The sequence below is a fragment of the Mixophyes fleayi genome, chromosome 6 (genome assembly GCF_038048845.1).
Source record: "Mixophyes fleayi isolate aMixFle1 chromosome 6, aMixFle1.hap1, whole genome shotgun sequence".
NCBI classification, from domain to species: Eukaryota; Metazoa; Chordata; class Amphibia; order Anura; family Limnodynastidae; genus Mixophyes; species Mixophyes fleayi.
In genome coordinates, this window is record NC_134407.1 from 60,230,491 (window position 1) to 60,243,121 (window position 12,631).

The window sequence follows — 12,631 nt, forward strand, 5'->3', positions numbered from 1 at the left end:
CAATTGAGAGTGTCCTTGGCTTTGTGTTTGGGATCACCGTCTTGCTGAAATGTCCACCCTCGTTTCATCTTCAGCATTCTGGTAAATGGCAGCAGATTTTTATCAAGAATGTCTCTGTACATTTTTTCCATTCATCCTTCCTTCAATTATATGCAGCATGCCAGTAAAACAGTCCCACACCATGATGTTCCCACCTCCAAACTTCACTGTTGGTATGGTGTTTTTGGGGTGATGTGCAGTGCCATTTCTCCTCCAAACATGGTGTGTATTATGGCATCCAAAGAGGTCGATTTTGCTCTCATCTGACCATACTATATTTTCCCAGTATTTCACAGGCTTGTCCAAATGTTGTGCAGCAAACTTTAAACAAGCTTCAACATGTTTTTTCTTTCACAAAAGGACTCTTTCGTGGTGAGTGTGCATACAGGCCATGGCGGTTGAGTGCATTACTTAATGTTTTCTTTGAAACAATTGTACCTGCTAATTGCAGGTCTTTCTGATGCACTTCACAAGTGGTCCTTGGTTCTTGGACAACTTGGATAATTCTTGGATCATTTTTTTCACTCCTCTGCCAGAAATCTTGGGAGGTCCACCTGGTCGTGGCCGGTTTATGGTGAAATGATGTTCTTTCCACTTCCGGATTATGGCCCCAACAGTGGTCACTGGAACATTCAGCAGTTTAGAGATCCTTCTGTAACCAATGCCATCAGTATGTTTTGCAACAATAAGGTAGCGAAAGTCTTGAGAGCTCTTTGCTTTTACCCATCATGAGAGGTTTCTTGTGTGACACCTTCGGAATGAGACACCTTTTTATAGGCAATCAGTTGTGGCTGAACCAGCTGGCAGGATTGCTTTCGAATTACTGATAGATTTCAGCTGGTGTCTTAGCTTTCCATGCCTTTATGCGCCTCCCTTTCTTCATGTGTTCAATACTTTTTCCGTGTGTCAATTCACATTATTACACAAAACTTAATTTATGGACTATGGTTTGATTTCTTTGCATGTATGGATTGCAAGGGTTGTTGCTGACATTTGGTGTAAATTTCATTACAATAGCCACATTAAATATATATTTACTGAGAAAAATATTGATGTGTTTAATACTTATTTCACCCGCTGTATATGGTGGTATGATCATACAGTCACTTCTCCTACTGCCTCTATTGTAAAATTTCAATCCCTTATATCTTCCATACCTCCACTTCGACCACTGGCTCAGAACCAGGTAGTCAAGATGTGACTCTTTTGTAGATACTTTTAGAAACAAATACACCACAGTAACCTTTCTATTTGGAGTCCAATCTCCTCTCTCTGCATATGAAATTTCATGTTCAGGACAACACATCTACTACTGGACTGCTTGTCTTATATATTTAGTCAATCTATGCATATCTGTCACAATAAAAGTATTACTTGTCCATATGAGTATAAGCTATACTGTAAGCTGCTTTGGAAGTGCATATTTGTGCATACCGCCAAACTGTCCCGATTTAGGCAGATCAGTCATGATTTAAGGGAACTGTCCTTGTAGGAAGATTTATGGGGTATGTTCCTGCACTTCATGGTGCGCATGGACATTACCACGGTGAGAAAGTGCTGTGCATCCCTGGTATCTGTGGAAATTCAACTTTTGGGTTTTTGTTTTTTCTTAGGGGAGAGAGTTGGGGGCAGCCTAACGATTCTCAAGGGCAAGGAACCCCCAAAAGGCTATGGCATGTCCCAACGAGATGCAACCATGCCTCCACGGATGTGAACCTGCCTCCTTGTGTCGATACCAATGTATGAGGTATACTTTTGGACAGCTGTATTTTTATCGGAGTTACAGTGTATGAACTAGTCAATTTGAATGCCAAATAATTCTAGTTTGCTTTTTATCCTTTGCAATATCTATTGGTGTTTATAACATAAATATATTTTGAACAGTGACACCCCACCAATAATTATTGTGGAAGACACTACATATCAATAATATTTGTTTGCGATTTCTTTCTCTTTTGTATACAGTTGAACTGTACACTGGTTCATATATCAGTGACAATATTATTTACACAAAAATATGTAAGCAAAAACATTTTTTTTGACTAAGAGTTACACCATATTTATTAAAACTTGTGTAATTATTGCTATTAGGTAAAATATTTCATAATTTTAATTGTACTAAAATAACGTTAAAATGACTTGCATACAAAAAAAAAAATGCTGAAAATTATTTCTTATGTTAAAGTAAATATTAAAAGTGTTTTCCTGCTATAAAAAATATGAAGAAAATGGGTTTGGTTTTACCCCAGTGAGGATTGGATGGAGAGACAGAACATTAGTACTTACAAAATAATAAAATAAAATGGGAAAAAACCCTGAAATTTTGTACCTCTACTACAAAATCAACAAATTTAACAAATTTTTTTTAAACTTAAACTGAATGTCAATAATATAAAAATAAGTGTTTTAGATGTTAATCTATCCTATGCCCATTTTACTTTATTGTTATTATTATGTTATTTATAAGATTCCACAAGGGTTCCATAGCACTAGCATACATTCTAGTCATTAAAATGACTTGGCAATGATTTAACATTCTAAAAAATATAAGTCAATCAGTCAAAAGGGAGAAAGCACCTAAACTGTGAGATCATACATAACCTCAGCAGTGACTCAGGGCTGATTCATGTCCTTACCTGTAGTCGGCAGGTGTTTCTGTGCTTGCAGGGAATTTACGATATCCTAGGAATTAGCAAAAACAGAAAATATATCCCAGTAAGTGTAATGTAATATTTCAAAACATCTTAACTAGGAAATAACCGGAATTCAGACAGTGGTCGGCAGGGCATGCTTAGCCGATATAAAATTGATATGTACAATAATAAATATACTGTATATGTAGCGGAGTGTAGAAAGCCAATATTTTTCAGGAAAACATTACATCTTTTTGCTGAAGAAAACAACAGTACTGTCATTTCAGTGAAAGCTTTATTTTAATGTAATTCAGGATCAGTGTCAATTGTAAACTTTTTCTTTAGAGGTAAGGGTGCGATTTATCCACCCCTGGGTATTAGGGGAGTGCAATAATAGCTTGCAGAGAGGGGAAGTAGGTGGGTACCATTCCACATTTACACTCCATTCTGTGAGCTGGTTAGCGGAGCAGTACATTGAATATACTCCACAGTTCAGCCAAGTGTTATGGGAGCACACATACTACTGCATAACGTGCGCATCTAGACAGCAAAACCCAGGAATGTTCAAGCTACATAAGCTGGGCCACACACGTGAACTATGCAATAGTAGGTAAATCTGTTGTGGAATTGAACTCATGACCCCCGTGCTGTGAGGCAACAATGCTGACCACTGTGTCTCTGTGCTCCACGGTCTGCACCCTGGAATGAGAGACAGATTTGCAGCAAATCTTATTTGCTGACAGCAACTCATAAAATCAACTCATAAGTCAATAAGTCACCTCTACACCCCCCCCCCCCAAGAGAAGAATAAAAACAAAAAAAATCACTTGTAGAAAAAACAGACAAACAGTAAAATACATCAGACAGCCTCCAGAGCAGGCCGGACCCTGCTACTTTATACCCCTCCTCCCCCCACCTCGGTGCCCTGACAGTGTAACTCAGTGTTGGCTAACCTGCGACACTCCAGGTGTTGTGAAACTACAAGTCCACACATACCCTTCCAGCAACAAGCTGCTATATATTGGCAAAGCATGCTGGGACTTGTAGTTTCACAACACCTGGAGTGTCACAGGTTAGCCAACACTGGTGTTACTAGTACAAGAACGAACTCAGACTGGAATGGTCTTTAATACTGGTAATACAATCTATCCGGACCAGAGGCTCTATCATTTTGAATTTTTTTTTAATCACCCCATGAACTACTCTAGGTATAGTTGTGAAGCTGAAATGGCATCATATTGCCCATTACTGCCTCGCTGGTGGAATGTACTTGCTTGAAATAGTAAACAGGGACCTATCTATCAATATGCAGCGATAAAGCGGTTTTTGTAGTCGCCGTTTATCATGGCAATAAAAGATCACTTATCACAATTGATCACTGATCACCACAACTGAAAGAGTTAAAAGCTTAATCTAATGTGACTTCAAACCTGAATAGTGGGACTGAGATTTTGAGGTCTTGTACAATCCGGCACAATGGACTTTTACTACAAAATTCACACTATCATTTACAGAGTTCTGGGTCTTCCTGTTTATTCAGACATCAAAATCTATCACAAGAACAGGGTTATTTTAGTACAGTTCTCTCTATGTAACATGAAGTCCACTAACAGAACGTCTGCATGTGTTATCACGTAGTTTTGTCTTCTGTGTGACGTACACTATAGTTATGTCTACAAACACTGTGTATAGTAACCTTGAGCTGGAGACAGCGCAGAATAGAATTCCGGGAAGAACGTACTACAGTCAAGGTATGATCTTACATGTTTTCATTACAGTGTATGCTATAAATACAAATCCCATAAAAACACAAGCCCAACATGTTTTAAATAACTGTCATACATGTAGCCTATTCTGTTCATTTGATCCCTGGAGAAGGGGTTAAAGTACTTAGTACATAGCCATAAAACTTTAGCTTTCCTTCCGGAGAAGTAAAAATATTCCTTATTTCAAAGTCTGTTTATTGTGTTGGAATATAAATGCATTTACCTACATTCCTAAGGCGAGCTCTGGGAGGACAGAAACCTCCCATGGAGCAGAAGGGCTATGATGACAACAAGTTTACTTATTGCATGAAAAGTGTAAACATAAATGATCTTCAACAGCACTAACAGTGCCACTACACCATTCATGAAATGCAGTACAAAGGAAAATTGTTCTCTACAAAACACACAGTAGGAAAAAAATAACACAAATAGGCAACAGACTTTAAAAAAAAAGAAAGTAGAAAACAATATTTACAAATGTTACACCATTATTTCTAATAAGAAGAGTATATGAATCAGCATGGGTGGCCTTTTAGTGCATTTAGGAGCAAAGATTTTAGCACTGTTGTCACCACTTGCTACAAGCAAAGGAAGCAACTAAGCCACAATATCACCAGAGGCATTTTGTCTTGTCCAACAGCTATTCAGCTGGGTGCTTCAAAAGATAGATGGATAGATAGAGGGGTGCAATGAATCAGAACAACAGGACTGGGGAATTTACAGATGCAGATTCCATAGATAACTCAAACCTAACCCTTGTTCATCCCAATCACTGATATGTGCCCTTGTAATGATACCCTTAAGCAAAATAAATAATAATGAGAAAATGAAGAATGAACCAAGAAAAGGATATTTATATATATAATATACACACACACTGAAGCCTTCATTCATTTATTTTTACCATCCACACACTGTTCACTGCAGAGGTTTCCCCTGCAAGGTCTCAATGGAGATCTTTTTGGGCATGGGAGTTAGCATATTCCAAAGGACTCTTATAGATAATGACTGTCATACTTTCTGCATCGACTGCAGTGCTGCTACCTTAAATACAATAGATGGGGAGAGCAAGAACATATTGCAGCAAGATCGTGTCATTGAAAAAATATATATAGCATCTGCTCTATATGGTTGCTCTGCATTAGGAAAATGAATAGTTATTAGTACAAAGCAGTACAGATTACATGGTCATTAGTAGGGCAAAGTCTGACACACTGATAACACTGAAGGCTTGTGACTTATTAAAAGGAGATGAGGTTGTGTCATAAATTCTTACCTGGAAGTCTCCAAATTTGAAGCAGATGCACATGAGAATGACTAGCACTCCATGTATGCCCACAGGTTTCATTGTGGTTCAGCAGTGGGATGCAGCTGCTTTCTCCTCTGACTGTTCCCTTTATCTGGGTCAGCTGTCTGCTCCTCATTGAAGTCCTGGATGCAAAGCTGCAGCACTTCCAGCTCTTTTGCTTGGGTAGAATTAAGGGTTACTGTAATACTGCAGCATTCTGTTATTGCTGATCATCAACCAGGGAAGTAGCAGGCAAGTGCATGCTAGTAGAGTCAGTGTGATTGTACCAGGATTTCAGTTCACATCTCCACCCACTCAGCAACTGTTTAAGTCTCAGTCAACCACCTCCTCTTTTCCCCTGTCCCACCCTTACTCTGCACTCCAACCCATCTACCCCACCCTCTTTATTTTTTTTTTTTTTACAAGAGCCCCTAAATCTGGATTAGCATTTGACTACAATATGCATTTTTTAAGGCTATTTTAAATAAAGTATTTTAAAATAAAATAGGTTAATAATGTAAGCATCCTGCTGATTCCTTAAAGGACAAATATTTAGCATTGCAATTACCTACATATTTCTGTGTCACCCATCCTAGCAGATGCACCCCATCTGACAATCTTAATAATCTTTGGAGTGGGAAGAACAACATTCCACAGTGACTAGTCTAATACTGCAAATTAATTTATGTACAATTATATTTTTTGTCCTGGGTTTTAAATCGGGGTAATAATGTTATATGATAAGTACAGGTAAATAATAAATAGGTGAAAATAAACCTGCAAATTTCAAAGACAAGAACCAAAGAATAACACAGTTTAACCATCTTGGCCTGTTCAATAATCCTTTGCATGTTGTGGCTTCCATGCATCTGCAGTCTTGCATAGGTTGATATTGTGGTATAGATGTCCTACAATCCAATTGTATCTTAGTATGTGATTTAAAATTGTAATCAAATGTTGCTCTGTCAGGGTGCAAAGGTCTCTACACCACTCTGAAAAAAAAACAAACTACATGCTGAAATAAGTGAACAGAAAAGTAACTAGGCGTGACAATGTTTTTCTTTTCCAATACTACAAGAATTCATTCCTTAAGTTAATGTGCAATTTCTACTTTTCTTTGTTTAGTACACTATATGGACAAAAGTATTTGGCCACACCTGTTAATTATTGAATTGAGGTGTTTCAATCAGACCCGTTGCCAGAGGTGTATAAAATCAAGCACCTAGCCATGCAGTCTCCATTTGCAAACATTTGTGATACAAAATGGATCGTTCTGAAGAGCTTAGTGACTTAAAGCGTGGTACTGTGATAGGATGCCACCTTTGCAATAAAACGGTTTGATGAAATTTCATCCCTGCTGGATATTCCACGTTTAACTGTTAGTGATATTATTAGAATGTGGAAGCGATTAGGAACAACAGCAACTCAGCCACGAAGCGGAAGACCACGCAAAATCACAGAGCGGGGTTAACAACTGCAAAGGCGTGTGGTGCGTAAATGTCGCCAATGCTCTGCTGATTCCATAGCTTAAGAGTTCTGCACTTCCACTGGCATTAATGTAAGCACAAAAACTGTGCGGCGGGAGCTTAATGGAATGGGTTTACATGGTCGAGCAGCTGCATGTAAGCCTCACATCACCAATACCAATGCCAAGCATTGGATGGAGTGGTGTAAAGCACACTGACACTGGACTGTGGAGCAGTGGAAACATGGTCTGTGGAGTGACAAATCACGCTTCTCTGTTTGGCAGTCAGATGGGTGAGTCTGGGTTTGGCGAATGCCTGGAGAACGTTAACTGTCTGGCTGCATTATGGTTTGGTGGAGAAGGGATAATGGTATGGGGCTGTTTTTCAAGGTTGGAGATAGGTCCCTTTTCTCCAGTGAAGGTCAATCTTAATGCGTCAGCATACCAAGTGATTTTGGACAATGCTATGCTTCCAACTTTGTGGCAACAGTTTGGGGAAGGCCCTTTTCTATTCCAACATGACTGTGCCCCATTGCACAAAGCAAGGACTACAAAGACATGGTTTGATCAGTTTGGTGTTGAAGAAATTGACTGGCCTGCACAGAGCCCTGACCTCAACCACATCAAACACCATTTGGATGAACTGGAACGGAGATTGCAAGCCAGGCCTTCTCGTCCAACATCAGTGTCTGACCTCATAAATGCTCTGTCACGGGCACTAGGAGTCTTTACCCAGGGATCACCAGGTGATGGACTTACCAGAGCAGTATAGATGGTAATATGGTACTCTGGTAGCGGGGTGATCACGGAACAGGAGACAGCAGATGGTAGAGAATGCTCGTGGAAAGTCTATGACTAGCAGCACTGGTAATATACAGGTAGTAGTACACGAGGAACTGAATGGACAAAGGAAACGTGAGGGTAGTCAGGGGTCTGCGGTAGCAAGTTGTACCACTGCTATAGTGAGGAGGAATGTCCAGCAGCAACGAGGAGGTGATGAGAGTCAGCGGTCTGCATTTAGCAAGTTGTACCGCTGTCTACGTGAAGGAATGGAATCCAGGTGGAGGTATCCGGGAAGTCAGTGGTCTGCGTTAGCAAGTTGTACCACTGCTATGTGAAAGGATACTGGAAATAGGTGACTCGGGAACAGGGATCAGTGGTCTGCCTCTAGCAAGTTGTACCACTGAATATATATGTGAGGAGGAGCACGGGGAGAGAAATGCTATACAGAGTATACACGGGCACACTGAACTTGATCCCACGATGATATGCACAATATAGTAATGACTGAACAGCACTGCACAATAATACAAAGTCACAGGAACTATCCGGGCAAAAGGTAACACAGTCAAATGATGGCACTAGTCTCAGCGGATAGTAAACTCCAGAGGAGAACAACTCAGTCCAGCAAGATATGCAATACACCAGCACAGTCAATGAGAAGTATGCATACCGTGGTTCAGGAGCAGGCTGTCAGACAGGAGTGCAGAGATACCTGAACGGCTGGAGGCCGGCAGGATGCGAAGTCCCAGGAGGGTAGAAGCGGTAATCAAGTAGGTGCAGCGCACCGGTAGGTAGACCAGCAGAGATAGGAACAAATACTCAGGAAGCAGTAGTATATAGAACTGGACACCTGGAGAACACTGAAGTGTAGAGATGGTCTAGATGAGATGAAAGCAGCGAGGCGTTGATCCGATGCAGACAGGCGAGTTGACACAGGCAGGAACACTGTAGAAGCACGGAGAGCGGATCAGCTGGCTGCAGACACGAATAGAACTGAAGGGTAGCGCCAAGCAGGACACTGCAGGTACACGGAGGTAGCGGATAGGAATCAGCAGGTGCAGTCTCGATGAAACACGGGAGAGTTGAGATGAGCTGGAACTGTTGAGCACGGAGGCAGCGGATAGGAATCAGCTGGTGCAGACTCGATGAAACACAGGAGAGTTGAAGTGAGTTGATAACTGTAATGCACGGAGGCAGCGGATAGGAATCAGCTAATACAGTCACGATAAAACACAGGAGAGTTGAAGTGAGTTGATAACTGTAGTGCACGGAGGCAGCGGATAGGAATCAACTAATACAGTCACGATGAAACACAGGAGAGACGAAGTGGTCTGGAAACCACAGGAGAGTTGAAGTGGTCTGGAAACCACAGGAATCAGCAGAGCTGAATACACGAGGAAACACAGGAGCACCTTCTGAGGCTCATGGGAATGAGACTCCAAGATCAGGCAACGAGGTATGGAACTCAGGTGCTTTAAATAGGGAGTGTTGCCTGATCAGCCAATTAACTAAAAGGAACATGAACAGAAGGTTTGAAAGGGCTGCACATGCGCAGACCTTCAGGATGGTGGACGGCCACGGTTCCTAAACACACGGGAAGAAGCACTCACAGTCTGGTGAGTGACATGCTCTATAGAATGAATGGGCACAGATTCCCACAGAAACACTCCAACATATTGTGGGAAGTCTTCCAAGAAGAGTGGAAGCTGTTATCACTGCAAAAGGAGGACCAACTCCATATTAAAGTATATGTACTTGAATACAATTGCATTACAGTCCCTGTTGGTGTAATAGTCAAGCATCCAAATCCTTTTTGTCCATATAGTCTATGTCTTGTTTCAGTCTTGTTATGATCATTAAAAGGAAAATATGAATATAAAAAATGAATTTTTATTGCTTAAGAATTTTTACCCATATGCATTAAACATGGTAAAATGTGTGACAGAGTGGGATTCAGCCACATGTGAAGAAGGGGTTAATTTTTTCAGAAGCATTGGATGGCTCTGTCTTTCTCAGATTGGATGGAGTAATGCTCTTTATAAAGCCCAGCGATCCTAGTATGAGATTGACTACTAAGAAGAATGAGTATAGTATATTGCCTCACTCTGTGCCACTGCCTGCCAATGTAAATACTGTTTATATCATATATAGCACCTTCACTGCCTCATTCTTGTTGCTGTGTTTGATGTTCCTGCAACTGAGTCTAAGCTGTTGTTAAACTGTACACCTGTCTCAGGAGACCTGACTCAACCCCTGTCCATTTCTGAACATTAAGGCTATAGATCAAAAAAGACCTTGTCTAACATCTTATTCGCTCCAGAAAGAGTTACAAGATCAGAGTTTTCAAGAACAGCATAAACTACAGCAGACGCAGATGGAGTTTGTCACCAAATAAACCTTGGATTTCCTCATATTCTTCCAGCAGCAGAGGGTTGCTCATCAGCAGGAGAGTGGAAGTTTAAAGCTGAGGCCGTTCTGGGACTCTGTCTTCCCTGATGCTGGTGGCAGCATTTGAAGATGAAGAAGGAAAATGATCAAGGTCTTCATGGTCATATATGAGTGTGTGGCCTTGGTAGAGGAATGGCCAGAGAGTTCCTGGGCAACCCCAGTATTTGGAGGAAGCACAGTATAGAAGATGCTGGAGGCTATCAAAAGTTTAAGACAGCTATTTTTGGCCATCGGGTGCATGGTGGCTAAGTGGTTAGCACTTCTGCCTTACAGCACTGGGGTCATGAGTTCAAATCCCGACCATGGCATTATCTGTGAACAGTTTGTATGTTCTCCCCATGTTTGCGTGGGTTTCCTCCGGGTGCTCCGGTTTTCTCCCACACTAAAAAAACATACTGGGGGTTAATTGGCTGCTAACAAATTGACCCTAGTCTGTCTGTGTGTGTGTGTTAGGGAATTGAGACTGTAAGCCCCAATGGGGCAGGGACTGATGTGAGTGAGGTCTCTGTTCAGCGCTGCGGAATTAGTGGCGCTATATAAATAAATGATGATGATGATCTCTCTAGCACCCTAGATAGCTATTCGTGACAATTCAGAACTGATCTGTTTTTGTTCTGTTGAAATTAAATAATTGGATGAAGTAAACCATATTGATTAATATTGTTTTACAGTGCGATTGCGATCAGTACGTCACGTGTTATGACGCAATTGCACGATAAATAACACACACATACACTTACACCTACACATTCACTTGTAAATAGTTCACCTTAAAATAGTTCCAACACACAGTCGTTTATAACCAAATGTAATGGAATTTATAGTTAAATATAATAATGTTAAAAGCACTAATGTTCAGGATACAGGAAACATGTCATGTGTAATATCATTCTAATACCCTATTTATCCTTAGACATCCGTTTCTATCGGCTAAGAGATCGCACCTTGCGTATGCGAGTTATGGATGATAGGGAATTAATGATCAGAATGGTATTGTGTGTGTGTGTGATGCAAATAGACAAGTTTAAACCAGGTTTTCGGTGGGAAGATTAGTATGCAGCTGCTTTAGAGCTGACCCCCACCCTTGGAAGGCATCGTTTGAACTGACCTATGAACTGCATTATACCGGACTGTCCTGAATTCTGAACCAATGGAAACATGCCATGACATCATCAGTAGTTTTTTTTCTATACTGAAACTGGATACTATGAAGCTGCTTTACTGGCTAACACTCACTCTCTGATCCTGACTACATATCTTTGTGCTTTGGAACCACAACAATTGCATTGGACAATGTTTTATTAGTAAGCGATAAAATGACTTTAATAGTTGACTGACAGGCCCCAGAGGGGGTTAGTTGGATTAGTGGGCAAAATGCATTTGCACCAGGGCCTGTACAAATTGTACTGTCTTGGGCCGCTCCACACAATTCATGGCCGCGTATTTTAGAAAGGCTGTTCTGAGTGTAATTTATTATAAACACAAGCGAAAAACCTGAGCATCCTATGCTCGTCTTTCTGCCAGGCACAGCCATGAACTGTGAGCCGCACACATCCAAACATGGCTTCAAGCATGCTTATTCAATCAGCTGGGAACTGTCTACTAAGTATGATGGCCTCCTAGCACAACTAAAGTTTATCTGCAGCACGTCTGGAGACAGCTCATGACCCCTGGAGGAGTAATTTATTTGTACACTGGGGTCTACATTTTGTAATACACAGGGGGTATCTGCATTCTAAAAGCACTAGAAATTTGCGATGTGAGTTTGCATTATAACGCCATTATAGATCTACGGTCTGTATAGTAAAGTTACCAGAGACCTAGAGTGGTCTGCAATATAAAGCCACCAGAGATTGTGGGGGGTCTCAATTTTAAATCCACTCACGATCTAGAGTCTGTATAGAAAAGCCACCAGAAATTTGGGGTAATCTGCATTATAAAGCAACCAGAGATTTAGAGTGGTCTGTGTTATAATGTCAACAAAGATTTTTTGGGGGGCTGGCTGGGGGGTCTATAGTGGCTACATTATAAAGCCACTGTAGATCTAAGAGTAAATGTGTAAAGCTGTGATATTTTTTGCCATTTTCAAATTGCTCTAGATCACGGGCGATTTTATGTGCAAAGTCGATATATATATTAACCTGCAATTTTGACATTCCAAAATCCAATCTCCGAAGATGTGTCGATTGTAAACACCTATCCCGCTGGC

At 40.8% G+C, this 12,631-nt stretch overlaps 1 protein-coding gene across 2 annotated transcripts in view; it reads right to left on the reverse strand.

The window, feature by feature from the left end:
• Positions 1 to 6,030, reverse strand: part of LOC142161239 (neurotrypsin-like) — a 49,471-nt gene extending 43,441 nt beyond the window's left edge. For both annotated transcript variants that reach the window (XM_075216687.1, XM_075216686.1), the window contains exons 1-2: positions 5,715 to 6,030; positions 2,676 to 2,721 (exon numbers count right to left, since the gene is read on the reverse strand). In XM_075216687.1, the coding sequence (XP_075072788.1) occupies positions 2,676 to 2,721; positions 5,715 to 5,786 (118 nt within the window). In that variant the 5' untranslated portion in view covers positions 5,787 to 6,030. The remainder of the gene's footprint in view (positions 1 to 2,675; positions 2,722 to 5,714) is intronic.
• Positions 6,031 to 12,631: the final 6,601 nt, after the last annotated feature.